A 27,967-nucleotide genomic window follows, 5' to 3' on the forward strand; every position below is an offset into this window, starting at 1 on the left:
TGGGCTTCAGGTTCAGCTTGATCCAGGGAGCAAACGCCGGCTGTGTCCAGAGCTGGATTTCTCCGTCTCAGAGCGGCTCTTCCTCCTTTCACTTTAGTGAGCTGGTGCTGGCAGCTGGGCCCCCTCTACACATGCAGCTGGCACTTGCCTTCTTCTACTGCCGTGAAGAGACACTGCAACCATGTAAATCTTATAAGAGAAAGCATTTAACTGTCAACTTTGCTTACAGCCTGCCCTTTGAGTGACACGTCTCCTCCAAGAAGGCCACACCTCCCAGTCCTCTCCTAACAGTTCCACTCACCGGGGAAGCATTCAGACCTATGAGCTACGGGGGACTGTTCTCATTCAAGCTGCCATTGTACCTCTGTGGGGTGAGCTGTGCTTTCCTGACTGTCTCACTCAAGCCCCCAGGTCAGCTCTGGGCACCTTTGTGTGTGCCTGCGGTTCTGCCAGAGTAATGGAAGGGGTGGAGACCCACTCAGGCTAAAATCACATGGTCGTCCATGGGTCTGCCCAAGAGCTGCTCAGGGCTGCAGAGGAGGGGCCTGTACTTGTTACTGCACTTGTAGCTATTACAAAATAGACAGAAACGTAAGGAAGAGAGGGCTGTTGGATTCAGGGTTGGGAAGTTTTCAGTCCATCATGGTGTCGAGACCATGGCAGCTGAGCTCAGGACTTCCTGGCTTATTAATTTTTGTGTATCAGGAAGCAAAGGCCTTGAGCTGGAAGCAGAGGTGTACGGGTTCCTCTAGGCCAGTGGTTCTCAGCCTTCCCAATGCTGCAACCCTTTAAGAGTTCCTCGTGTTGTGGTGACCCCAAAGCACACAGTTATTTCACTGCTACTTCGTAACTGTCATTTTGCTACTGTTATGGACTGTAGTGTAAATATCTGATATGCAGGATATCTGACATGGGACCCCTGTGAAAGTGTTGTTTGACCACCAAAAGGGGTTGTGACCCACAGGTTGAGAACCACTGCTCTAGGCTAATTTCCTCGGTGACCCAGTGTTTACACACACAAGCCTGTGAGACGCATTTCACACTGAAAGCACAATCAGTCTAGAGGGAGACTCAAGGGCTCTTAACCCCTCAGCCTGAAGCTCGTGCCTTCAATGGCAACCTTCATACAAGCAAGAAGCTTCTAGAAAAGATGCAAGTGTGAATGGTGATATCAGACTCGGACGCCTCAAAGCAATTTGTCTGTCTTGGCTGAGGCTGGGATTTGCACATGACTTGATCTTTACTGAGTGCCAATGTGCCAAAGCCTGCCAGCAGATGGGTGAGGAAAACCAGGACTGTGTCCTCAAGCAGCGTAGAGAGAAGAATGACAATGGTGCTTCCCTGGAGAGCCTGAGGCACCGGGGCATTAGCTCATCACCCCTCACCTCTGCCTTTGCTCATTGTATTAATTAGAATTACATTCTGGTGGAACTGATGGAAAGCCCAAAATAGCAATGACTTAAGAAAAGTGGAGTTTTACACCCCCTTCCTCAAGTCAAAGTAGTCTGGGATTGCAGCACTGACTCTGTGTCACTGGGAACTCAAGCTTCCCAGTTCATCCTAAGTGGTGATGTCTACTTTGTGGTCCAACATAGCTGCTGTGACTCCAGGCATCATGATCACATCCCATCCAGACCATATTCCAGGAACAGAAAAGACAAGACTGTCCCTTCCCTCTACATATTTCCTAGAAACCACACACACACACACACACACACACACAGCCACTTTAACTGACAGCTTATTGGTCAGAACTTGGTCACATGCCTGTACATGTTGCTAGGTGACTTAGTCTTTATTCTCATGGCCATGTGCTCAGGTAAATACACAGTCCTTACTGTTTCTGTAGAAACCGAGGCAGAATGGACATTGGGGGAGGTGCCATTCAAATTCATTCATATTTATTCTCATTCTCCTCCTTCCCCTCTTCCTCCCTTCTTCCTACCTCCCTTCTCTTATGGATTATGATTCATTAACAACCTGACAATTTCTTCCCCTGGGAAGACAGTCTCAGTGAGGGACTATCCACATTAGGTTGGCCTGTGGGCATGTCTATGGGGGATTGTCTTCATTAAGTTAACTGAAGTGGGAAGATTCAGCTCACCGTGGGTGGCGCTATTCCCTAGGCAGGTAGGCCTGAACTGTGTAAGAGTGGAGAGACTGAGCAGAATACAAGCAAGCAAATGAGTGAGCGTGCCTGCATCATCTGTCTGCTCTTGACTGTGAGCGTGCCTGCATCATCTGTCTGCTCTTGACTGTGAGCGTGCCTGCATCATCTGTCTGCTCTTGACTGTGGATGGGATGTGACCAGTCATTTCAAGTTTATGCTTCCTTAACTTCCCCTCGGTGGTGGTCTGCAAGCCTGGAACAGTGAGCTCTTCTGTGGCATCTGGCTGCTCCTGGGGTCTGTCTATTTCCATATAAACTTAGTATCAGCCTGCCAACTTCTGCAAAATAAATAAATAAAATCCAGTTGAGATTTTCATAGGGATTGCATTGAATTTATAGATCAATTTGGGGACTATTGACTTCTTAATAATTTTGACTTCCAAACCACAAGAAAGAGATATTTTTCTACTTATTTAGAAATAAATTTATTTTATTTAAAAATAAAATAATCCTTTAGTCCCAGCATTTAGGAAGCAGATCTTTATGAGTTTGAGGCCAGTCTGGCCTCCACAGGGAGTTTCAGGCCAGCCAGTGATAGCTAGTAACACCCTGTCTCAAAAAGATCAAAATAAATAATTAATTTAAATAGTCTATTTCAACAGTGTTTTCTGTTTAATGTTTTTGGTTTTTTGGTTTTTTGGGACAGGGTTTCTCTGTATTATTTTTGGGTGCTGTCCTGGAACTCACTCTGTAGACCAGGCTGGTCTCAAATTCACAGAGATCCACCTGCCTCTGCCTTCCGAGTGCTGGGATTAAAGGCATGTGCTACCACCACCTGGCTTCTGTTTAATGTTTAAGTTTTGCAGTTAGTTGTTAAACTTGCATATATTTCACTCTTTTTTTAAATGCCTTTTCCAAGCATCGTTCTTCTTTGATTTCACTTTTGGAATGTCCATTGCTGGTGCATGAAACACAACTGAATGCTAAACTCCTTGCTCCGCCATGTTTTAATAGATCAAGTGTTTTATTTACACACCATGCCACCTACAGAGATAGTTACTTCTTTCCCACCACCAACGTGCCTTTTATTTCTCCTGCCTGCCTAGTCACCCTGTCTAGATTCTGTAGTAAAGTGTACAACTGTACTAGTTAACCATTCTTATGGCTGGGACAGGGTGTCCCAAGGAAGCAACTTAGAGAGAAAGGTTGAGTCCAGCTCACAGTGAGCATCTGTCCTGGAGAGGACCTCATGGAGGCAGGTGACTCCATCGTGAGAGGAGTGGGCAGCAGGGATTCACCTGCTCCCATCCTTGTGGAACAGGACATGGGCCAGGCTATAACTCTCAAGGGCCACCCCTAGAGACCACTTCCTCCAGTGAGCCCTGCCTCTGAAGATTCCACAGCCTCTCCTAACAGCGCCACCATCTGGGGATAAAGTGTTCAAACACTTGGGCCTGTGGGGAACATTTTACATCTGAACCATGGCAGTGTCTTCGTGTATTACTGGCCCTGGAGGAAAGCGTTGGCTTCTAACTATCCAGATTGACATCTCTGGCCATCTCTTGGTGTAACACACACACACACCTGTCGCTTTTCTTTCACTCTCTAATATGCTCCATCCCGTGGATGGAAAGGCGTGCGGGGGTGGGGGTGGGGAAGAAATGGTTGAAATCTGACCTCTATTCTGCTCTCAGGCTTCATCATTAGGCTGAGGCAGGGATCATAAGTCATTTTCCCTCAGCTTTTGAAATGGGCCCAGTTTTTAGATTCTGGCATCCCTGAAGAGAAGCGTGGTGCTGTTCCTCACCCAGTAGCTCAGGTAGACATGACTGGTGTGTTTTCTCTAGAAACTCATAAGACCTACTCTGTGCTTTCAATATTCTGGAATGTCGCAGTGGCAAGTCTTAGCATGCACTCCTGCTGTCTGTTGTCCACAGCCCCGAATTACGGCTCTAGCTGCCGTCTTCTGTTTTTCTGGAGTTGGGACATTAAAGCTACTGAGCTGCCCCTGTGCCTGCATCCTCTCCTGCTGTCGGGGTCTGTGCCGTGGGTTCTGTGTCAGGATTTTCTCCTTAACTCTATCTTCAGCTCCTAGGTTGAGTTTTCTGTATCTGCTAGGCTGGTTCTCGTCACTCTGTCCCTGGCTGCTTGTGGATGGGACATCCTTGTGGGTGGATCCATTTTCTCCAAATGTTCATCTTGGTTCCTGGGAGTTGGGGGGCTAGGACAATTCCTCTGCTTCAGCTTCCTTAGTCAGAGACTCTAGCGCGCTCTCTCTATGTATGTATGTATGTATGTATGTATGTATGTATGTATATGTTTTGTCTGCTTGTATGTCTGCATCACATGTGTGCAGAGACCAGAAGAGGGTGTTGGGTTTCCTGGAACTGGAGTTACAGGCAGTTTTTAGCTGCCGAATGTGTGCTGGGAACTGAGCTCAAGTGGCCAGGAGGGGCAGCCAGTGCTCTTTACTGCTGAACAATCTCTCCAGCCCCTCCCCCAGTCCCTAGCTCATAATTGATAGCTTCTCTGCATATCTGAGGGGCTCTACAAATGAGCCCCACCCTAGTGCCTGCCAGGGAGCCTTTGTGAGGACCAGATGAGTCTCTGTGCCACTGGGAGCAAGAGAACCTTCTAGAGGCTAGGGCTGCAGGGAAGCCATCCTGGCCTCCTTCGGCCATCTGTTACCATGAGAGTGCTGAGTGACAGGGAGCCTCCAGAGTCCAGGCTGTCAGCTGACCTGGGGACTGTTGTCAGGAATACTGGGATCGACTTAGCCATGCTCCACATGGAGGTGGCTGGGGATGGGGGGAAGAAAGCATGTGGGATATGCCCGTGTCTCTGGTAGAGTGCGTGCTCATGTGTGCACATGCGTCTGAGTAAGCATGCATGTACATGTAGAGGTCAGGGGTCATCCTTGGGAGACGTTGCTCAGGCACCATCTGCCTTGCTATTGGAGTCAGAGTATCTCCTTGGGACCTGGCTCACCCCCTGGGACAGGTGGGCAGGTCAGACTCCCGGAGTGTCTCCCCGTCTTCCATCATCGTTGAGATCACAGGTGCATGCTACGCGGGTGCTGGGGGATTGAACCAGGGTCCTCCTGAACCAACTGAGTCATCTCCTCAGCTCCTAGGAGTGCCTTTTGAAACCTGCTTGGGTCACATTCACTGCCATCGACTAAAGGAGTACAGAGGAGACAATCTGCTGTGTGGTACAGGGCACAGGGCAAGGGGAAGAGCCGGACCACGTACCCCTCTACCGTGGGAGCCCCACACTGCTCCGACACAGCATCGCCCTCACCCGGTTCTCCTCCTGCTGACCCCATATTTTGTTCCATCAAGCCCTGATTTGCGCTGCTCTCTCCCTTCCCTCGGCTGGGAAGCCACACTGCCCATCTGGAAGGCCATCAAAAATGATCTCTCCATCAGCATCGACCTCTAGGCCCCTGCTTGGGCTGCTGATCACAGGAGGTCGACTTAATCTGCTTAATTATTTGATTCAATCAGAAGTTGGCTTAATTACTTTCTTACTTCTCACCTCCTTTGAATCCATCCTGGAAACTGATTATGTCTTTAACACCAGCTCAGAGATAAGCATTGCAATTGGGAAATGTAATTAGCCAAGGAAGACGGATGTGGAAACTGCCTTTTGTCAAAGCGCCATTAAAACCCAGCTCCAGACAATACCAAGGTGGAGGGGACAGCAGATGCCCAGGAGGGAAGGCCCCGCTGGAGGCGGGGTGAGAACCTCTGAGCCCAAGCGAAAGGCTCATTCTGCAGGCAGCTGCAGGCCAGGACGCAAAGGTGAACTGGCCATGATCTTGCTCCCCACACCTCTCCTTTTCTGAAGAGTCTGTGCAGCATGAGGGCAGGAGTGTGGCAACCGGGGGAGACAGTTATGGACGTCACTCCTGGGAACTTCGCAGAACTGAGCTGAGTTTCAAAGAGTGAACAGGAGAGGACAGAAAGAGTTAGGGAGAGCCTGGAGTCCCATAGGAGGGACTTGGGAAAGATGCCTAGACCCCCAGAGACCACAGCAGGCCTTCCAGAACACACAGGAGTGTTCCTGGACATCCCATTTTTGCCTTCTCCCCATCCCCAATCTGTCTTGACCCTCTTCCTCCTGACTTTGTCCCACTTGATACTTTTGGGGGATTCCCTCAAAATGCTTGTTTAATGGAACTTTAAGTTGCATGGCTTTCGAGGAGACTCTGAGTCATCTGAGACAGGAGACAGATCCAGGGCCATCAGGAAGAGTCAGTGTGCCCTTTTGATCTGGAGAATCTGGGCAGATGGCATAGCTTGGGCAAATTACAGCAATTGTCCCTGATATAAGGGGTGGGGCGCTGACTTGCCAGGTGCGGTGAATGACAATATTCCTTTCAGAGGTCGCAGAACAGCAGTCCCTAGGCTCTGACCTCTATGATGGGACTGTGGGCTTGCAGTCCTAGTCACAGCTGGAGTTACGCTGGCTGTGGCAGTCACAGTCTGCCAGTCTTGGAGAGCGCTGGATCTTAGATGCTTGAATCACAGCCAACACAGAAGCTTGGCTGGGCTATTGTGGACTGGAAAGGATACCTGCCAGGTGGTTCCTACACCTGTTGGAGGGAGGGGCTCCCCCTCCAGGCCAAGGCTGCGTATCACACCGATACTCCTGGGTCCTGTTCACCTTAACTATTAGCCATCCGAGCATATAACCAGGGATGACTGAACTCATAGAGGATGCCAGCCCTGTCGTGCTGGGTCACTGGTTTCAACCTGTGGGTCATGATCCCTTTGGGAGATTTAACAACTTTTTCACAGGGGTCACCCAAGACCATCAGGAAACACAAGATAATTACATTAAGATTCATAACAGTGGAAAAATTATAGTTATGAAGTGGCAACTTTTATAGTTGGGGGTCACCACAACGTAAGGAAATTATTAAAAGGTGGCAGCATTAGGGAGCTTAAGAACCCTTGTGTTGGTCCCCTGTGGCCAGCTCCCTGTCTGACACACAGACTTCTTGGTAAAGTGATATCCAGCAGCGCACCCTGCTGTCTTCTCTTTGTGGAATCTTGACGCATCCTTCTCAGGGTTCCCCAAATAGGTTCCGCCTCATTTGTGACACACCTAGTATAGGAAGAGAGCACAGTCACATGACACTTTAACATCAGGCCGTGGTGTCTTTATGTTTAACTTTCTGTTTTGAGAGTGTCAAACACAGGTACCGTATTTACATTATGTCCATCCCTCCCTCTCCCTTCCAACTCCTGCTGTACCCTGACATCTCCCTCTCAGCTCTATGACATGGTCCTCTTAATTGTTACTGTTTCACACATGCACACACACACGCACACACACGCACACACACATACACACTCACACACTCACAAATACAACCTGCTGAGTCTATTTAGTGTGGCTTCCATGTGTAATATTTAGGGTTGGTAGCCTGTCTGGGTGCATCTCTGGAGAAGACGGACTCCCGCCCCCTCCACTCTTGGCAGTCATCACTTCTCATCTAGCGGCTGGGCCTTGTGAGATTTTCCTCACCCCCGTTGGTGTGTCAGCTGGTGTTGCCTTGTGTAGGTCTCAGTCGGGTAGCCGTATTGTTGACATGACAGCTCTCCTGTCATATACAGAAGACACCTCCTCTGCAGATGTCTAATGATCCTCACAATCTGTTTGTCCCCTCTTTCAAGAATGTTCCCTGAGTATCAGGTGCAGGGGTTGTGTTGTAGATGTACCAGCCGAGGGTGGGCACCCCACAGTCAGCTGGTCTCTGTGTTTTGACCAGTTGTGGTTTTCTGCAGGGGTCTCTGCTGCAAAAAGAAGCTCCTTAGAAAACAGGTGAGAGCTACGCTTACCTGTGGGTGCCCGGGAATTTAGAGTAGACTCGGGTCGTTAGACTGGCTTAAGGATCTGGCGGGGTAGTGGAGAGGTCATTAACCCGTCACTTTCCCTACCGTGACGGTAGTGGAAGCAGCTAGACCCAGGTCAGATGACCCTTCGGTAAACTAACTGGGCACCTGCCTCAATGTGTCTGCCCTGCTGATGAGTGGGTCAGTGGGTGCCCTTGTGTGTGATGAGGTGGCCCGGTTCCCAACCCCAGGTTCCAGGGACCAAATGGGGCATTCTCAACCCTGCCCCAAACTGGAGCAGAGGAATCACCCTTGTCCATCAAAATGACAAGGGATGGTTCTGGGTCCTGTGGAAATCTCCCAGTCAGAGAGGCAGCTTGGAGCCTGTCTGTAGGGCCACAGCACTCTTGGGCCAGAACACGGGAGGCTCCAGACCCGAGGTCAGGCTGAGCCTCAGCCACCACGAGGGCAGATTTTATCCAACCACCCATGCTGGCAGAGCACTCAGCGCCAGCTCTTAAAAGCAGCGTGGTGTGCATCAGAGCCTGGCAGAGGATGCAGCAGAGTGTTTGGGGGCCTCCAGAAGACATGACAAGTTTTGATAACACAGACATGTCTGAAAATCAGGCGAGCATCTTCCTGGCAGGGAGGGTGATTTCCTGCTAATGAGCTGTGAGAGGCTGGGAAGAAGCTATCCAGGAGGAACTTGGCCCGCTCCTTCCTGGGGGAGCAGCCTGCAGTTGAAGCCTGCCCGGCCTTCCCATCTCAGATTCCCCCCTGCACCTCCCACCCCCGCCACTGCTCCCCCACCCGCCACCCTCCAGAGAGCCTTAGCTACCTCTCAGGTCTGCTAAGAGGTGGGACTAATAATGTCTGGAGTGAGTCTCTCTCTGGGTCAGGACCAGAAGTGAGCCTGGGTTCCTCTCCCCTCTCAGGAGCTACCTCAGTCTTGGCTGACCCCCTGCTTTCAGGGAGCATGATCAGTCCTGTTTAGCAGCCCAAGGCTCACAGAGACCCAGACCAGAAATCTCAGTGATGAATATGCACGGGCCTCCATTTTGCCCTCCCCACAAGGCACCTCTTGTACAAGGGGTCCTCTTGAGGTGTCGGAGGCCAGGACCGTAGTGGGCATATGTGTTTAAGATCAGGCTAGCTGCTATAACAGGTAAGCCCAGAACTCGCAGAACATTGAGACAACAGCTGTTTATCAGCCCTCACTGATATGAAGGCAAGCTGATGGAGGAGGGTTGTCTCCGCTGCTACGCACTGACTCTTAGGGGCTCGGGGTGTTGGAAGCACACTGCTGATTCCCACGGTCACCTGGCTTTGGAGAATTTTATGGGCCAGGCCTCCTGGTGGCATGTGGGACTCAGGCCCCTGTTCTCTTGAGCCGAGCAGTCCCAGGTCCCACTGAACTGCAGACGGAAGCACGGGTCCTGCCCACGCAGCAGAGAACACTCTTCCGCAACATCGAGGGACCCGGGTGAACGTGCTTCGTGTCTGTGAGCAGCACGCAGTACGGTAGAGAGCTGCGAGGGGACATGCCGTGTGGTTCTGGATCCTGCAAAGAGCCTGAAGCCACATTGTCCACCGTCTCTGTAACCCCTCGCAGTGCCCCTGGTCCTCTCCTAGTCCTAATGGCAGTCAGCAGCTCCACCCCAAGACATGCCTCCGCATTGCAACCTTGCCTTTACCTCAGGCTCTGAGACCCTCAGCCTGGCCCGTGTCCAGAGACCTCCAGTCTCCTCCTCACACACACTCTCTAAGTGATCACCTCCAGTGCCCTCCTCACACACTCTCTAAGTGATCACCTCGTCTCCTGACACACACTCTCTAAGTGATCACCTCCTGTCTCCTGACACACACTCTCTAAGTGATCACCTCCTGTCTCCTCACACACACTCTCTAAGTGATCACCTCGTCTCCTGACACACACTCTCTAAGTGATCACCTCCAGTCTCCTCACACACACTCTCTAAGTGATCACCTCCAGTGCCCTCCTCACACACTCTCTAAGTGATCACCTCGTCTCCTGACACACACTCTCTAAGTGATCACCTCCTGTCTCCTGACACACACTCTCTAAGTGATCACCTCCAGTCTCCTCACACACACTCTCTAAGTGATCACCTCCTGTCTCCTCACACACACTCTCTAAGTGATCACCTCCTGTCTCCTGACACACACTCTCTAAGTGATCACCTCCAGTCCCCTCACACACTCTAAGTGATCACCTCCTGTCTCCTCCTCACACACTCTCTAAGTAATCACCTCCTGTCTCCTCACACACACTCTCTAAGTGATCACCTCCTGTCTCCTCACACACACTCTCTAAGTGATCACCTCGTCTCCTGACACACACTCTCTAAGTGATCACCTCCTGTCTCCTGACACACACTCTCTAAGTGATCACCTCCAGTCCCCTCACACACACTCTCTAAGTGATCACCTCCAGTGCCCTCCTCACACACTCTCTAAGTGATCACCTCGTCTCCTGACACACACTCTCTAAGTGATCACCTCCTGTCTCCTCAAACACACTCTCTAAGTGATCACCTCCAGTCTCCTCACACACACTCTCTAAGTGATCACCTCCTGTCTCCTCACACACACACTCTCTAAGTGATCACCTCCAGTCCCCTCACACACACTCTCTAAGTGATTACCTCCAGTGCCCTCCTCACACACTCTCTAAGTGATCACCTCCTGTCTCCTGACACACTCTCTAAGTGATCACCTCCTGTCTCCTGACACACACTCTCTAAGTGATCACCTCCAGTCCCCTCACACACACTCTCTAAGTGATCACCTCCTGTCTCCTCCTCACACACTCTCTAAGTGATCACCTCCTGTCTCCTCACACACTCTCTAAGTGATCACTTCCAGTCCCCTCACACACACTCTCTAAGTGATCACCTCCTGTCTCCTCCTCACACACTCTCTAAGTGATCACCTCCAGTCCCCTCACACATACTCTCTAAGTGATCACCTCCTGTCTCCTGACACACACTCTCTAAGTGATCACCTCCAGTCCCCTCACACACTCTCTAAGTGATCACCTCCTGTCTCCTCACACACACTCTCTAAGTGATCACCCCCAGTGCCCTCCTCACACACACTCTCTAAGTGATCACCTCCTGTCTCCTCACACACACTCTCTACGTGATCACCTCCTGTCTCCTCACACACACTCTCTACGTGATCACCTCCTGTCTCCTCACACACACTCTCTAAGTGATCACCTCCAGTGCCCTCCTCACACACACTCTCTAAGTGATCACCTCCAGTGCCCTCCTCACACACACTCTCTACGTGATCACCTCCTGTCTCCTCACACACTCTCTAAGTGATCACCTCCAGTGCCCTCCTCACACACTCTCTAAGTGATCACCTCCTGTCTCCTCACACACACTCTCTAAGTGATCACCTCCTGTCTCCTCCTCACAAACACTCTCTAAGTGATCACCTCCTGTCTCCTCCTCACACACTCTCTAAGTGATCACCTCCAGTGCCCTCCTCACACACTCTCTAAGTGATCACCTCCAGTGCCCTCCTCACACACTCTCTAAGTGATCACCTCCTGTCTCCTCACACACACTCTCTAAGTGATCACCTCCTGTCTCCTCACACACACTCTCTAAGTGATCACCTCCAGTGCCCTCCTCACACACTCTCTAAGTGATCACCTGCAGTCTCCTCACACACACTCTCTCTAAGTGATCACCTCCAGTGCCCTCACACACACTCTCTAAGTGATCACCTCCTGTCTCCTGACACACTCTCTAAGTGATCACCTCCAGTGCCCTCCTCACACACTCTCTCTAAGTGATCACCTCCTGTCTCCTCCTCACACACACTCTCTAAGTGATCACCTCCTGTCTCCTCACACACACTCTCTAAGTGATCACCTCCAGTCTCCTCCTCACACACACTCTCTAAGTGATCACCTCCTGTCTCCTCACACACACTCTCTAAGTGATCACCTCCTGTCTCCTCACACACACTCTCTAAGTGATCACCTCCTGTCTCCTCACACACACTCTCTAAGTGATCACCTCCTGTCTCCTCCTCACACACACTCTCTAAGTGATCACCTCCAGTCTCCTCCTCACACACACTCTCTAAGTGATCACCTCCTGTCTCCTCACACACACTCTCTAAGTGATCACCTCCTGTCTCCTCACACACACTCTCTAAGTGATCACCTCCTGTCTCCTCACACACACTCTCTAACTGATCACCTCCTGTCTCCTCACACACACTCTCTAAGTGATCACCTCCAGTCTCCTCACACACACTCTCTAAGTGATCACCTCCTGTCTCCTCACACACACTCTCTAAGTGATCACCTCCTGTCTCCTCACACACACTCTCTAAGTGATCACCTCCAGTCTCCTCACACACTCTCTAAGTGATCACCTCCAGTCCCCTCACACACACTCTCTAAGTGATCACCTCCAGTCTCCCCCTCACACACACTCTCTAAGTGATCACCTCCTGTCTCCTCCTCACACACACTCTCTAAGTGATCACCTCCTGTCTCCTGACACACACTCTCTAAGTGATCACCTCCTGTCTCCTCACACACACTCTCTAAGTGATCACCTCCAGTCTCCTCACACACACTCTCTAAGTGATCACCTCCTGTCTCCTCACACACACTCTCTAAGTGATCACCTCCTGTCTCCTGACACACACTCTCTAAGTGATCACCTCTTGTCTCCTCACACACACTCTCTAAGTGATCACCTCCTGTCTCCTCACACACACTCTCTAAGTGATCACCTCCAGTCCCCTCGCACACACTCTCTAAGTGATCACCTCCTGTCTCCTCCTCACACACACTCTCTAAGTGATCACCTCCTGTCTCCTCACACACACTCTCTAAGTGATCACCTCCTGTCTCCTCACACACACTCTCTAAGTGATCACCTCCTGTCTCCTGACACACACTCTCTAAGTGATCACCTCCTGTCTCCTCCTCACACACACTCTCTAAGTGATCACCTCCTGTCTCCTCACACACACTCTCTAAGTGATCACCTCCTGTCTCCTCACACACACTCTCTAAGTGATCACCTCCTGTCCCCTCACACACACACTCTCTAAGTGATCACCTCCTGTCTCCTCCTCACACACACTCTCTAAGTGATCACCTCCTGTCTCCTCACACACACTCTCTAAGTGATCACCTCCAGTCTCCTCACACACACTCTCTAAGTGATCACCTCCTGTCTCCTCACACACACTCTCTAAGTGATCACCTCCTGTCTCCTCACACACACTCTCTAAGTGATCACCTCCTGTCTCCTAACACACTCTCTAAGTGATCACCTCCTGTCTCCTCACACACACTCTCTAAGTGATCACCTCCTGTCTCCTCACACACACTCTCTAAGTGATTACCTCCAGTGCCCTCCTCACACACACTCTAAGTGATCACCTCCTGTCTCCTCACACACACTCTCTAAGTGATCACCTCCTGTCTCCTCACACACACTCTCTCTAAGTGATCACCTCCTGTCTCCTCACACACACTCTCTAAGTGATCACCTCCTGTCTCCCCCTCACACACTCTCTAAGTGATCACCTCCAGTCCCCTCACACACACTCTCTAAGTGATCACCTCCTGTCTCCTCACACACACTCTCTAAGTGATCACCTCCTGTCTCCTCACACACACTCTCTAAGTGATCACCTCCTGTCTCCTGACACACACTCTCTAAGTGATCACCTCCAGTCCCCTCACACACACTCTAAGTGATCACCTCCTGTCTCCTCACACACTCTCTAAGTGATCACCTCCTGTCTCCTCACACACTCTCTAAGTGATCACCGCAGGACCTTTGCACATGCTGGAGTCTGCCTGGGATGGCCGTCCTCCACCTTGCCACTCGCAGTTGTCTTCTTCATCCATGCCCAGGGTCATCTCAGGCTTCCTGTCTCGATGGACTGCTCAGCCTGGCATGTGTCAATGGCTGCCTGGGTATCAGGTGCTGTCACAGCTGCTGTCCCGGAGTAAACTCCTTTACTGCCTAACCCACCTCACAGAGGAGTGGAGGCCCCGGGGAATGCAGGAATAAGTTCCTAGAGTAGACCAGGGCCAAAGTCCCAGACTGAGGCAGAGTCCTGACTGTGGAGTAAGTGTCTGTCCCATCTGTCCTCACCAGCTATCCCACTATTCCTTTCCTAGACCTCACTACTGTCTTCCCGAGCAAGCAGCTGTGGGGCGGGCTCAGGCTCCAGACACCATGGACCCTCTCCCTCCAGGGCTCACTGTCTCCACCACCTCAGTCTGCGCAGTGATCATCTCTCAAATCCTTCACCCCCTGAAACACAGACCAGACTAGAAACACCACAGATCACGTCTGATGGTTTTTGCAAGTTACCCGGGAGCATTCAGAGATGATCTGGGGGGCAGCGCCCTCCTTCTGTGTACTTGGCTATGTCCAATGGTGTCTTAATGACTTGAGCCAAGCCTTTCACTGACTGGCAAACACAGACTACCATATATTTCTAAAACTCTGCTGCCGAATCAGATCTGTGTCCTTTCCTCCATCGCCCGCACTGCCAGCACTCAGGAGTCAGAAGCAGGTCAATCTCTGAGTTCAAGGCCAGCCAGGGATACATAGTGAGACCATCTCAGAGAGGGGAAATGGAGAGGGAGAGGGTGCGTTTGGTTTCTATCAGAATCTTGAACACAGAGTCCACCACCAGACTGACCCTCGCTGCAGGAACAGTTGATACACAATGAGGATGGGAATGTCAGTAAATATTCTCATCTCATTACCTGGTCACCTGATTCATCCTGCGAAACAGGACTCTGGTTCCCACTGAAGCAAATGGTCGTCTTAGGTGGTGACAACGTGTGTTCCTTTAAGGGTACACAGGCCACAGTGCAAGCCCATGGCAGTGACTGCCAGTCAGTCACCTTTGGTTTCTTAGAAAAGGCAGTGGTAATGGGTTAAATCTCTCTCTCTCTCTCTCTCTCTCTCTCTCTCTCTCTCTCTCTCTCTCTCTAGATATGTATATATACATATATATGCTTCTAGGAAAACAAAATTAACTTGACTCTAGGGCTGAGCAGCTGTGTGACCACGGTCAAACGACTTAACCTGCCAGGGCCAGCAGTGAGCCTGAATCCATCTGTGGACCAGCCGTACCCACTTGGGATGTACAGGTGGGGAACCATCTGCAGAATCTTGCAGAATAGGAAGCTGGAGGCCCAGGGTCCTTTGGGGGAAGCCCCCCCCCCACAAGCCCAATCCCACCTGCTCACAGCAAACCCAAGCTCGTGCTGGTGCCTGGACGGCTTTCTGGGTGCCGAGGGCCTCTGGGCTGGGTGGGGGCTGGGGAGACTCATAGACGCAACAAGAGCCCGGAAGCCTACTCCGCTTCACAGCGTGCATAGAGCGACCTCCCTGAAACGAGAGGGAGAGTGTCCAGGCTACCCCAGCTAGGGCGATTCTCAACAGTCACACCCCGAGTTATCTGTCACACTCGGCACTGGCAGTGCGGGCGATGGAGGAAAGGACACAGATCTGATTCGGCAGCAGAGTTTTAGAAATATATGGTAGTCTGTGTTTGCCAGTCAGTGAAAGGCTTGGCTCAAGTCATTAAGACACCATTGGACATAGCCAAGTACACAGAAGGAGGGCGCTGCCCCCCAGATCATCTCTGAATGCTCCCGGGTAACTTGCAAAAACCATCAGACGTGATCTGTGGTGTTTCTAGTCTGGTCTGTGTTTCAGGGGGTGAAGGATTTGAGAGATGATCACTGCGCAGACTGAGGTGGTGGAGACAGTGAGCCCTGGAGGGAGAGGGTCCATGGTGTCTGGAGCCTGAGCCCGCCCCACAGCTGCTTGCTCGGGAAGACAGTAGTGAGGTCTAGGAAAGGAATAGTGGGATAGCTGGTGAGGACAGATGGGACAGACACTTACTCCACAGTCAGGACTCTGCCTCAGTCTGGGACTTTGGCCCTGGTCTACTCTAGGAACTTATTCCTGCATTCCCCGGGGCCTCCACTCCTCTGTGAGGTGGGTTAGGCAGTAAAGGAGTTTACTCCGGGACAGCGGCTGTGACAGCACCTGATACCCAGGCAGCCATTGACACATGCCAGGCTGAGCAGTCCATCGAGACAGGAAGCCTGAGATGACCCTGGGCACGCTCTTGCAGGACCTTTGTGCTTGGGCCTCCTTCCCTCTCTTCCCACACCACTCCTGCGCCAGGCCCCAGCACGCTGACAATAGACTTGGGCTGAGTGGATGAATCTTGAGCAAGTGACTTAATCCGCTAAGCCCTGATCCTCATCTGTGAGAGGATAGCATTACGAAAGCTGTCACGAGGCTTAAGAGAGGTGTGTGGCACTTCAGCGCCTGGCTCGTGAGCATGGAGGGTGCCAGCTCTGGTGAGGTCATGGGCGTCTGTCTGTCAGGCTTCACACCCCAGGGACATGCATTTCCTGGGGCATCAACCCCAGACCAGGATCTGAGGGCATCCCATAGCTGAGTTCTCCTACTGTCATCCCTTAGCCGGAGGCAGAAGAGCACCAGAGAGAGAGGGGACCAAACTCACCCACTGACCAGGACCCAGGACTGAGATATCCAGCCCACTGCTATGATACCTGCATCCTTTTGCACTGTGAACAGAGGCCCCAGGAACTCCTATCTCCCAGGTCCCACCTGCAACACTGTTGCATCGGAATTTATGTTCCTAAGATGTAGGAGACACCTTAGAACCCTAGCAAAGAGCATCTCAGGCACAGAGACTGTGCTAGTGACTGTCCCCAGGGGACCCAGGACACAGAGCATCACTTGCAGAGAGGGCAACAGGACTGGGCAGGGGCTTCGAGGACTGGACTGCAGCATTGCTCAGTGCATCAGGAGTTTGATCCTGTAAAACAGGAGGAATGGAGCTTTTAAACAGGCCAGTGGCATGGGCAGGTCAGACTGAGTAAACAGCCCTGTGGTACTCAGAGCATTCTGGATTCCCGGAATAGTTCCTAATAATGTTTTTCCTCACAGAGGCTCCAAGAAGCCTTTGCCTGGAAACAGCCACTAAATGCAATTTGAGTGACCCAGGAAACAGCATCATAAACATTCCAGGAAAAAGAAAACAAAACAACAACAAAAACCCTAGACTACATAGTAATGGAAAGGTTCCTGGCTGGGAGGCATGTGCCTGTAATCTCAACACACAGGAAGCCAAGACAGGAGCCCATGGCTTGAGGCTAGCCTGGCCTCCCTAAGGAAAGAAACAGGAGGTTTCTGTGCCCCTGGATGGCTTCGTCCTACGAGACAGTGGTTTTCGACAGTATGCTTGTGACAAGGTCGGGGGTGGGGGTGGGGCTTGTGCCCTTTAACAAGTCTTCCTAGAAACGCTTGCAGTAGGACTTTCCAGGCACCTTTGCTGCCCCCGAACTTCGTGCCCAGAGTAGTTATTTGGTGAGGCTGTCCGATTAGACAGGTCAGGAATTCCCAGAAGGCTCAGCATGGCGTGACTTTTCTGTATCCGGTGTGCAGGCGCTCAGCTGGGAGGCTTGGGGGTGGGGCTTTCCATGGGATCCATGCCAGACCTCTGAAGAGACTGTCAGTTTATGAGACTGTCAGGATAAATGGGTATGGGCTCTCCCATAATATGGCAAGGTCCCTCACAGAGGCAGGAGGGAGAGCTGCGGGTCAGTTTCTGCCTCCCATGCCTTAGCCCATTGGTCCAGTCATTACCTGTCCTGCCCAGATGTTGGGGGAGAGCCATGGGAGGAGTGCCAGCATCCAGAAAGCCTCGTTCCCATGGGTGGGCAGTGCCTCTGCCTCAATCTATAAAATTACAGCCTGCCACACACAGCCACCCCACTCCCTGTGGCAGCCAAGAAAAGACGTACATGTTGTTTCACTTCAGATCAAGAGAAGTCTCTGCGGATTGTATCATTAAATTAAACGCAGCCATTAGCGTGTGGCTCTGGGGAGACGCAGTAATAGGCTATGCCTTGGGTCATTTTTTTCCTCCTAAATGTTCTTCCCGGAGCTGGAGTCGCCCAGCCTGACCCATTTCTCTCTGTTAATATAACATCACATAAAAAAATCATTATTATACGGCACGGTTGGTAGACGCATGGCAGCGCTGGGGGGAAGGTGTTGGGGCCTGGGGCTCTCACGCTGCCTGCTCTCAACAGGAAGCTCTGTGCAAGGTGGGGTGCACACCTGTGGAGGCCGGAGAATGACCCTGGGTGTCGGTCTGCTTCAGGCCCTGCCCACCTTGATCTTGGAGACATGGCCTCTCATTGGCCTGGAGCTGATTGATTAGGCTGGACTGACTGTCCACTGAGCCCCAGGGATCCTCCTGTTTCCATTATTCCACAAGGCTGCCAGGGGCTTTTTGTTTTGTTTTGTTTTGTTTTTTAGACAGGGTCTCACTGTGTATCCCTGGCTGTCCTAGAGCTCACCCTGTAGACCAGGCTGACTTTGAACTCACAGAGATCCATCTGCATCTGCCTCCGAGATGCTTGGGACAAAGCTGTATGCCACCACACCCAGAAGGAATAAAGGTTAGCCCTAACCCTAAAAGTCTCCCCAGCACAGGGATTGTAAAAGCATGCCACCTGAGGCTTTTTTATTATTACATTTATGTATTTATTTAGTGTGCATATGTGTGTGGAGGTCAAAGGGCAACTTACAGGCGTCAGTTCTCTCTTCTACCAGGTAGATACTGAAGACCAAACTCAGGTTACAGGTTTGGTGGCAAGCGCCTTTACCCACAGGGCCATCTTGCCAGCCCCATACCTGACTTTTCTCTTGAGTTCCATGAATGTAACTCAGGTTATGCTGGAATTGGGATGTGATTCCAGGAATGACATACACACATACCCTCATTCCTGCTTGTGTGCTAACACTTTCTAGCCTGAGCTACCCTCCAGGCTGTGACTCGGTTCCCTCCGGCCTTGTTGAGGACAGACAGGGTGGGGTGGGGAAGTGGGATAGACAGGGGAGAAACCTAGGGGCAGGTGGGAAGCCCTTGGGTTATGCTGCAGAATGGGGCTTCCCAGGAAGGAGCAGAGACTGGGTGTGGGGGAGGGAGCACAGAGGCTGAGGGTCCATTTGGAAAGAGCAGGAAGCTTCCGGAGTGTTAATAGGAGATAGTGCCTGCAATCTACAGTGACATCAGGGTCAAGGGCCTGGCAGGAAATTTAAATCTGGGGGTCCCCAACATGTGGACAGGAACAGGCCCAGACCGCATCTCAAACAGTCCAGGGTGTGGAGCTGGCAGGCAGTGAGGAGCCAGGAACGGGGACTGGGAATCTGTCTCTATAGGGAGAAGCAAGAGGAAAAATCATGTCCCGTGTGTGCCCCATGCCATGCCCCCATCCAAGCCCAAGATGGAGCCAGCAGTGGCCATAGGAACATCTGTGACTTCCTGTCTCCTGCCTTCGCACAGCAGCTGTTTCTTGGGCATGGGAACAGCTCCATGCAGACCAGGGTTCCAACTATTGTGAAGGGACAGACATGGATGGTTCCCAGGTGTGCCAGGGAAGGCTTCTGGGAGAAGGTAGCAGCAGGCGTGACTTCATACACACCAGGGAGTGGGCGTCAGACGATGCCCAGGGCCAGCAAGGCGGACACCAGACTGCCACAGGGAGAGGGGAACAGTTGTTAGAGGGGCTACAAACTTAGAGGCGTATGAGGAGGCCACAGGAATGGCTGGTGGCCCTATGAGCAGGACTCTGCCCTGCTCGGGATGCTTGGAAACAAAACTACAAGGTTAAGGGGAAGAGGGACAAGAGAAACAGAGGAACCTTTGACCCTTGGCATTCATCAGGTGGTCAGTGGGAAAGCCCTACAACGCATGGAGGGGGTGTGGCCTAAGAGAGTGCTGTGGGCGTGCTCTGAGTGGGAACAGGTTCACTAAGCAAGGGCAGGTGAACTTATGGCAGGTGGGTCATGTGCAGGGACCTTCAATGGCTCCCCAGTGTCCCACTCGGGGGTTTCCCCTTAATCCACAGATAACCTCGATGCCGGCTGGCTTGTGCTGGTTTGAGCCAGTTCTTCTGCTTCCTGGACCTTTGTTCTTTCTAACACATTTCGATGTCTCCTGCTCTGAGAGATTGTCCTTTGTGAAAAGTAGAGCTTAGAGAGGAAGCTGGGAGAGTAAAGCAGGCCAGAGCCCACCATGGCTGCAGCCCCAGGAAAGGTCCTGGCTGCTGCTTTGGCGTCTTTACTGGGTGTCTGTTTTCTGTGGAAACCATCCAGGTGCCATATAGAGTTGAACTGGGGATAGGGCCTTCTCTGTCATCCAACCTGGGCTCCAGAGTAACCCTGAGCCTGAAGCGAAGGTTCTCCTTAAGTGCCTTGCTGGACCCCAGCCCAGCCAGGTGCAGGGTGGGGGTGGGGTAGAAACTAGCCAAGCCAAGCAGCCAGAGCCTCAAGCAGGCCCTCACCAGCAAACTCAGCCGATTTCTCAGCTGTCCACTTCAGACATCTTGAGGTATCATGGGGACAGCTGGTCATGAGGAGCCCCAGTTGTCCTCCCTGTTGGGCCCCAAGAGACAGAGGGCTATTGAGGTGATGACAGGTGACCCAGGGCAGGGTTCTGAAATGAGAGACTGCTTGCAGTGCCCTGGAGGGAGAGACTCAGCTTCCTCCTGGCCCAGGCTCGTACCTGACTGCCAGATGGGTGAGCACTTAGGTCCCTTTGTCCAGAGTTGAGAGGTCACATTGGTGGGGGAATCTCATCTTCCCTGAGCTGGCTTAGTCCTTGATGGAGCCTCATCTGTGAGATGAAAAGGTGACCCAGCAGGATCTCAGAGTCCTCCAGGCCCTTGAAATACCAGCTTTGCAACCTGCATGGGACTCATTAGACAGGGCCCCAGGTCGTGAGGCCCTGCAGGGTGGGGTCCTGGGCTCCAGACCAGTAACCCAAGGAGCATAAGCATCTCCGGGGGATAAAGTCTTTGCGCTGGAGGCTTGCTGGCCCCAGAGAGGAGGCAGCTAGAGGGGCCACCTAGAGAGGAGGCAGCTAGGAGAGGAAAGCCTGCCTGGCCTTGCGGTTGTGGGAGGGACTGGCATGCCACAAGCTCATGTCAGCCCTGGACTAAGCACCCATCCCGTGGCCATCCCCTCCTCTGCGGCCAGCCCTTCCGTCTGGTAAAACGTCCTTAGCTTCTGGCCCTGTCTTTGCCCCGCTTCTCCCTTGCCCTCCCTCTCTCTGGTTCTTTTCCAGGCTGTGCCCTTTGTCACACCGTGTGCACCCTCAACACAAGTGAGCAGTTAGGGACACACAGGCCAGGGAACCCTGAATGTGAGACACCGAAGCCAGGCCAGACTCAGCGGGTCCTGCTCAAGAAGGCAGAGCCTGTGACTCCTGACCCCCCTGAGCCTCTTCAGGGGCACGGCAGAGGCAGCCATTCTTCTGAGGATTGTGCTATGGGCTCTCTGCATCCCTTGGCTTCACATGAGTGGATTCAGCCAAACACAAGAGGGAAATATTTGGGAGGAAAGTATACTAAACATGATCTTATTCTTGTCTCTAGCCCCTAATAATGTGGTGTGACAGGCACTTATCTGAGACTAAGTTTCCTAACTCATGTGAAATGAAATAGAGTGCACCGGAGAATTGCCTAGGTCATATCCAAATCAATGCCATTTCTAGATGGGACCGGAACATCTGCAAATTGGGACATCCAAGGACAGTCTGGGTACCAGTCTCCCTAGAAGAATTTAGGGGTGAAAGTGTTCTGGGCCCTAAAAGACATTGCTGATGTAAGATATTGATGAAAGTAAGCCTTCTCCTCCTCCTCCTCCAGAAAGCCCTCCGGGTGGCGCCAAACTCACCCTTCCCTCCCTCTTCCCCCAGTCCTCTCCATTCTGGGCTCTGACAGTACGCTTCCAGCTGAGGCTTCCTCAGGCCTCTCCTGCCTCCCTCAGAGTGAGGATGGCAGGGACAAGTGATCTCAGTGTTTACTCCCAGTGTCGTGGTGACGGCTCTTTGTGAGCCCCTTCCCCAGAACAAGAGAGAGCATGAGGGCTTTTGGGTTGCACGTTTGTCTAGGTTCTTTGTCTAAACTGTTTCCCGTTTTCTTTCTAATGGAATAAATCTCCAGCAATAAAAATAACTCAGAAGAAATAAACAGCATTTCTGCCCCAGCATCCAGAGATAAGCTCTGACTGGCAGTCTCCAGCTTGGAGCCCCCTTTTCACTTTCCAATAAAGCGAGTCTGCCATGCTGCTTTTGGAGTTTGGTTTTGTTGGCTTTGTATGAGAAAGAGGATATGTATGTGCATGTGTCTGTAGAGCCCAGAGGACAACCTCAACTGTCTCTTTTCAAGTAGTCTTAGATCTTATGACACCGGGTCTCACGGGCCTGGGACTCACCAAGAAGGCTAGGCTGGCTGGCTGTGGGGCTCCAGGGATCAGCTGTGTCCGCTCTCCCAGTGCTGGGATTACAGGCGTAGCCACCACCTCACTAACCAAGACATCCTCACCACCTGCTCTGTTTTTACCCTTTAATAATTTTAATTACTGTGTGAGAACTTTATATGTGCCGATAATGTTTGATCAAACCCATCCCTTCCTCCCCTTCTCCAACTCCTCTCCTGTCTTCTCCACCACTCTTCCTTCTCAACTTCACGTTCCTTTTAAAACCCTCTGAGTCCGCTTAGCATTGTCAGTATTTGCCCGGGTGTAGGGCCTTCTACTGGATCATGTGTCATGTATGAGCTGCTTTTTTGTCACGGTGATAAAATAACACAACCAAAAGTAACACAGGGAAGTTTCCTTAAGGTTATGGTTCCATATACAGAGTGCATAGTGGCCTAGGAGGCGGGACAGCAAACGGCCAGAGCTGGAAAATGAGCGATCACATCTCAACTGCATACAGGAAGCAGGGAGTGAGAGCAGGAAGTAAAACAAGGCTGTAAACCCTCAAAGTTCACCCCTAATAATATACGTCCTCCATCAAGGCTGTCTGTGCCTTCTAAAGGTCCCATAACCTCCCTCTATAAACAGTGTTCACGCGAAGGAGCCTGTGACGGGACATCTCTCATTTAAACAATAGGTAGCCTCTTAGGGACGGCATCCCTGAAGAGAACCGACTCTCCTCCACCAACAGCCATCAGTCGCCCAGAGCTCCTCAGCTAGGGGTGTGACTTTATGCTGGGATTTTTCTGGCTTGATCTTGTGCAGTCCTTATGTAGGTGTCCCAGACCGAGGAGTGATCATGGTCTGGGAGGAGCCCAGCACCACCTCCACCTCCCTTCCCCAAGGAGACAGGATGATGGACCCATCCTTGCCCTCACTGATGGTACTAGAGTCCCCCTAGCTGGTGCCTTCGAGTTCTCCAAGCATTTGGGGACCCTGGGGAAAGGGTGATTTTTCTGGCTAAGGATGAAAAGGATAAAAATGGCCATAGGTCACACTTGCAATTTTCTGTGCCTACAGGCGGCCTCAGTGGGGCAACCATCATCGATTCTCTTGACACCCTCTACCTCATGGAGCTGAAGGAGGAGTTCCAAGAGGCCAAGGCCTGGGTGCAAGACAGCTTCCACCTGAACGTGGTGAGTCAGAGGCCGCGGGCAGATGAAGGACCTGGCGAGCCAGTGGCCATGGGGAGATGGTCAGTTTCCAGCTCCGCAGACAAACTTCTTGCCTAGGGCTACATAATAGAGCAGGCTTGTGGTGGGGATGTCTCCCAGCTGATGTCCTCTGGTGCCACAGGAGACAGCCAGGGCCACCCCCCCCATTGCTCATCTTGGGTGTGTTGCTCAGCAGGAGGTAGGAAAGGAAATGGCTTTGTTGGAGGAGGAGATGCTGAGGGCCTGAGAGCCCGGCTGGATAGCTGGGAAAGACCTTCCTCCTCCTTGGCCCTCAGTGTCCTCACTGAGAGACAGGAAGGATAACCAAGAGAGAGGCTGTATTTGGTGGCCCCATAAAGTCAACACAGATCCAAAGCCTCCTCATCACTGTTATAATTACTAGAATCATCGTGAGGCCTTTGGAGCTTCTGGTGCCTGTGAGGCCAGGCAAACATAGAGCCCTTTGCTCCTTTTCTGTTGTGGGGAGAGAGGCAGAGGGGCATCTTCCAGGACTCACCTGGTCCCCTGGGTAGCCCCCAGGTCCTCCAGGCAGAGGAGGGGCCAGCTCAGGGGACTAGAGAGCTACGGACACTCCGAGAGGCTGGGGCAGGCTGGAGTGTTTCCAGAAAGAAGAAAGGTGGGGACACCCCTTTAAGCCTTAGCTTTTTCATCTAGAGAGTGGGGTGACATCATAGAGAGCTATGAAGTGAGAAGAAACTGAACTGAGCTTTGCATACTCTTTGCTGGTGGAAAACTCCTCCCAGATTAACAGATACTGATGGCTGCTGTCAATAGCAAAGCTTGAGCCAGGCCTGGAATCCCAGCTGCTCTGAAGGCTGAGGCAGCCGGAGCACAAGTTCAAGACTAACCTGGGCCACTTAGTGAGACCCTGCCCTAAAATAAAGAAAAAAGGTTGGAAATATAACACATGTGCCTAAGGCCTCAATTAAATCCCCAGTGTTGCAAATAAAAATGAAAACTATGATGCAGAAAGCTGGCGAGGCGAGCACCTGGAAAGGAAGAGCCAGTAGACGCCTGTGTGAGACCCCGCTCAGCCACCTGTGAGAAGGCCTGCCCGGGAGCTGGTGACAGACCTGTTCTGTGAAGCAGGAAACCCAGGGGTGAAGGAGAGGTCTCTCTCAAGTCACAGAGCCATCCAGGCCCTGCCCTTGGCGTGATGCTGACACACCTGCTCTGCACAGTCGTGGAGAAGGGCAGTGTGAGCGGGCCCAGAGACTGATGGCTCTCACACAGGCTTCTGCCCACAGCCCCAGGAGGGGCCTCCCTCATTCCTGCTTCGCCTCGACTTGGGCTGAGCTTCTCTCCTGCAGCTGGGCACAGGTCCTGGAGCTCCTTGGAGCACAGCCAGGCATAACTGCTCCAGTGGCCTCCGGCAAGGCTGGGGAAGGAAGCCAAAGCTGGTGTTTATGTGGAACACTTAGATGCACAGTAGCAACTGCCAGGCAGGTGCCGGGCCCTCTCGACCTCTGCTATGAAAACCGAGCTGTGGCCTGGCCTGCTGCGGTCCCCAGAGCAGGACACAGGTGTGTGTTGAGGAGAGCAGTATGGCCCGTGTCCAGGGCCTAGATAGCTCGGGAGCTCACCCATGTCCTCGCCGTCCCCTCCCTGCCTTCTTACAGAGCGGAGAAGCATCTTTGTTTGAAGTGAACATCCGCTACATCGGAGGACTGCTCTCGGCATTCTACCTGACGGGAGAAGAGGTGAGTTGGTCCTTTGAGGCCCCAGGGCTGTCCAGGCTGCACGGGTCTTAGAAAAACTGTAGTTCTGCCTCTTCAGTGGCTTCATGGGGCAAAGTGGTCTGCCAGAGACTAGCCAGTAGCCTCCATGAGGACTCCACATTGCCCAGATCTATGGCCCAGGTGAGCACGCTTGGCCCCCACGGCAGCTGATGAATGTCTGAGAACAGAACCGTGTCCATGCCAACCAACACACTTGCCCCACACACTTGCCCCGCACCAGCAAACTGCTATGCCGCCATTCACAGGGTCAGCTCTTGAGACCCACAGAGCCAAGACCGCTGCTTCTCATTCCCAGGACCTTTGGCTTTGTTCTTGTTTTAGTGTGTGTGTGTTTTGCCTGCATGGATGTCTGTGTACCACATAGGTGTCTAGTGCCCACAAAAGCCAGGAAGCATTGGAGTCTATGAAACTGTACTTACGGCTGTGAGCGCCGTATGGGTGCTAGGAATTGAACCTGGGTCCTCTGGAAGAGCAGTCAGTGCTCTTAAAATCCGAGCTGCAGAACCCATTGATTTTGATACACTCCACAGCCAGCTCTCCCTTCCCTCCTCCTGTCCGGCAGAACTGTAGCCAGAGACTTGCCTGCACCCATTCCCAAGGGAGCCATGTACAATGGAGGCACCCTGCTGGCCATAGCCTGTAATTACAGGACTTTGAAGGTCAGGACGTGCCCAGGGTCACCTGCTAGCAGCCTTACACACCCTTCTTATCACTTTCTTTCCAGTCACAGGACAGTTATGATACCTCTTTAGACCAAAGAACCCTTGTGACATGGGACAGGAGGGAGAGAGTTTGGCCCAGGGCTGTCACCTCCAAAGGGCGTGTTCTCTCTGCCAGAGAGCTCCGAATTGCACTGAGCCTGGGAGAAACCGGAGCCTTCCTTCTCCCCTCATGAGCCCTCCTCATAGCACAGCCGGGTGGCTGGGTTGGCAGCATCCCCAGAATACAGGTCATCAGCCAGGCTGTTTCCTGGGATCCAGAGGGCCGCTCTGCCCAGCTCAGCCGCCACTTGGAACCAGGAGCTGAACAGGTAAAGCAGGCAAGCTACGGAGAAACCCTTCCTCCCCCCATCACTGTGGTCCAAGAAAGTCTTCCTCCCTCAGCTGTTATGGCGGAAGTCAAGAGCTTAGCGGTAGGAGGCCATCTCTATCTCCCCCGTCGCTTCAGGCCGCTCTCCATCAAACATAATCTCCTCAGTAGAGATTACTGCTTGTACCAATTTGTCCAAAAAAAAATTGTCGATGGGAGCCATCTGCTTCAAGCCACCCAGAGCTTGAATTTTCTTTGAAAATCCCAGGACAGGAAAATGACAGAGGGAGCAGAAAAAGGCAGAGTCATTCATGTGCTGGTGTGACTGGAGGGATGGCTGGATGCGGGAAGGGAAGGAGGAGGGGGGTGCTTGAGGACTGGCCACTCAGGGAGGAGCCACCCAGCCCTCCCTCGACCCTGAGAAGTCTGTAGTTCTGAGCCCTTAGCCCCTGCCTCGCTTTGACTTCCCGGGATGTGCGCCTGGCAGGGCGCTGTGGACCGGGGGCATCGTGACTTGAGAAACAGTTCGCAGGGCTCAAGGGGAAGCCCGAGCAGGCAGCACTGAGTCTGTCTGCACAGCCCCTGCCCAGAAGCGCAGCTGCAGCATACCTCTGCAGTCCCTGCTGTCCCCAGGCATGTCACTTTTCCAAATACCTGATTGTGAGGTCAGTGCAGGGCTCCGTGGGAGCCGCAAACGCCCATCAGCGCAGGAGGGCATCACCCACTTGCAGATGACGAGACAGACTTGCGAATCCACAAGGCACCGCACTAGGCCTCACTCCAGCCCTTAGGCCTTCCTGCCTCCGTCTCTGTTGCCTGCTGCCAGGGCTCAGTCACACTACGCTCACACACACACACAGTGGGCACCTGTTTGGGACTTCCCATTTCTGAACTTCCCACAAATGTGTCTGCCGCATTTGCTGGCTGCTACTTTCTTTGCTTGAGAGGAAGTGGCAGAAGGGGACCCTGCTGGTTGGTCACTCCTCCTGAGACTCGACTCCCATTAAGATGACCAGCATGGGACTAGAGAGATGGCTTAGTCGTTAAAGAGCATTGGATGCTCTTGAAGAGGACCTGGGTTCAATTCCCAGCACCCACATGGCAACTCACAAACCTCTGTAACTCCAGTCCCTGGGAACCTGGTGCCCTCTTCTGGCTTTCTTGAGCATTACACATATATGGTGTGCAAACATACATGCCGACTTAAACACCCACACATGTAAAACAATAAAATATGTTTTTAAAAAGTGACAGGCATAATCAGAGCTGTTCCCAGGGTGTTCGGATAACACTTCATAGTTTAGACGCATGCTCAGATGTTAGCTGCCTCTCTCTCTCTCTCGATTTCTACAAAAGCTCTGTGAAGCTGCCGTGGTCACACTGTGCAGGTGGGGAAACTGAGGCTCAGAGACCTTCAGGCTCAGCGAAGGTCACACAGTGTCATGGGAGTGGGCCCGTGACCCTGAAGAATGAAACTCACACCTGTTCCTCTCTGATTCTGGGACTGTGGCCACTGAAAATCTACATCACACCAGGTATCCTAGAGAACGCCACAGAGCTCTGCAGCCCTGAGCGAGCCACTCTGAAGCTCAGCTCTCTCAGCCTTAGCGGGGGCCTTCCCTGTGAGCTGCTACAGAGACTAGGGGTCTGCAAACACAGCCCCA

General features: G+C 52.3%; 1 protein-coding gene across 1 annotated transcript in view; it reads left to right on the forward strand.

The window, feature by feature from the left end:
- Man1c1 (mannosidase alpha class 1C member 1) overlaps positions 1-27,967 on the forward strand; it is a 142,246-nt gene that overhangs the window by 85,470 nt on the left and 28,809 nt on the right. Inside the window, exons 3-4 of the mRNA XM_005079590.4 lie at positions 23,381-23,496; positions 25,155-25,235. Of these exons, the coding sequence (XP_005079647.1) occupies positions 23,381-23,496; positions 25,155-25,235 (197 nt within the window). The remainder of the gene's footprint in view (positions 1-23,380; positions 23,497-25,154; positions 25,236-27,967) is intronic.

The sequence above is a fragment of the Mesocricetus auratus genome, unplaced genomic scaffold, assembly GCF_017639785.1.
Source record: "Mesocricetus auratus isolate SY011 unplaced genomic scaffold, BCM_Maur_2.0 Super-Scaffold_100014, whole genome shotgun sequence".
Taxonomy (NCBI): Eukaryota; Metazoa; Chordata; class Mammalia; order Rodentia; family Cricetidae; genus Mesocricetus; species Mesocricetus auratus.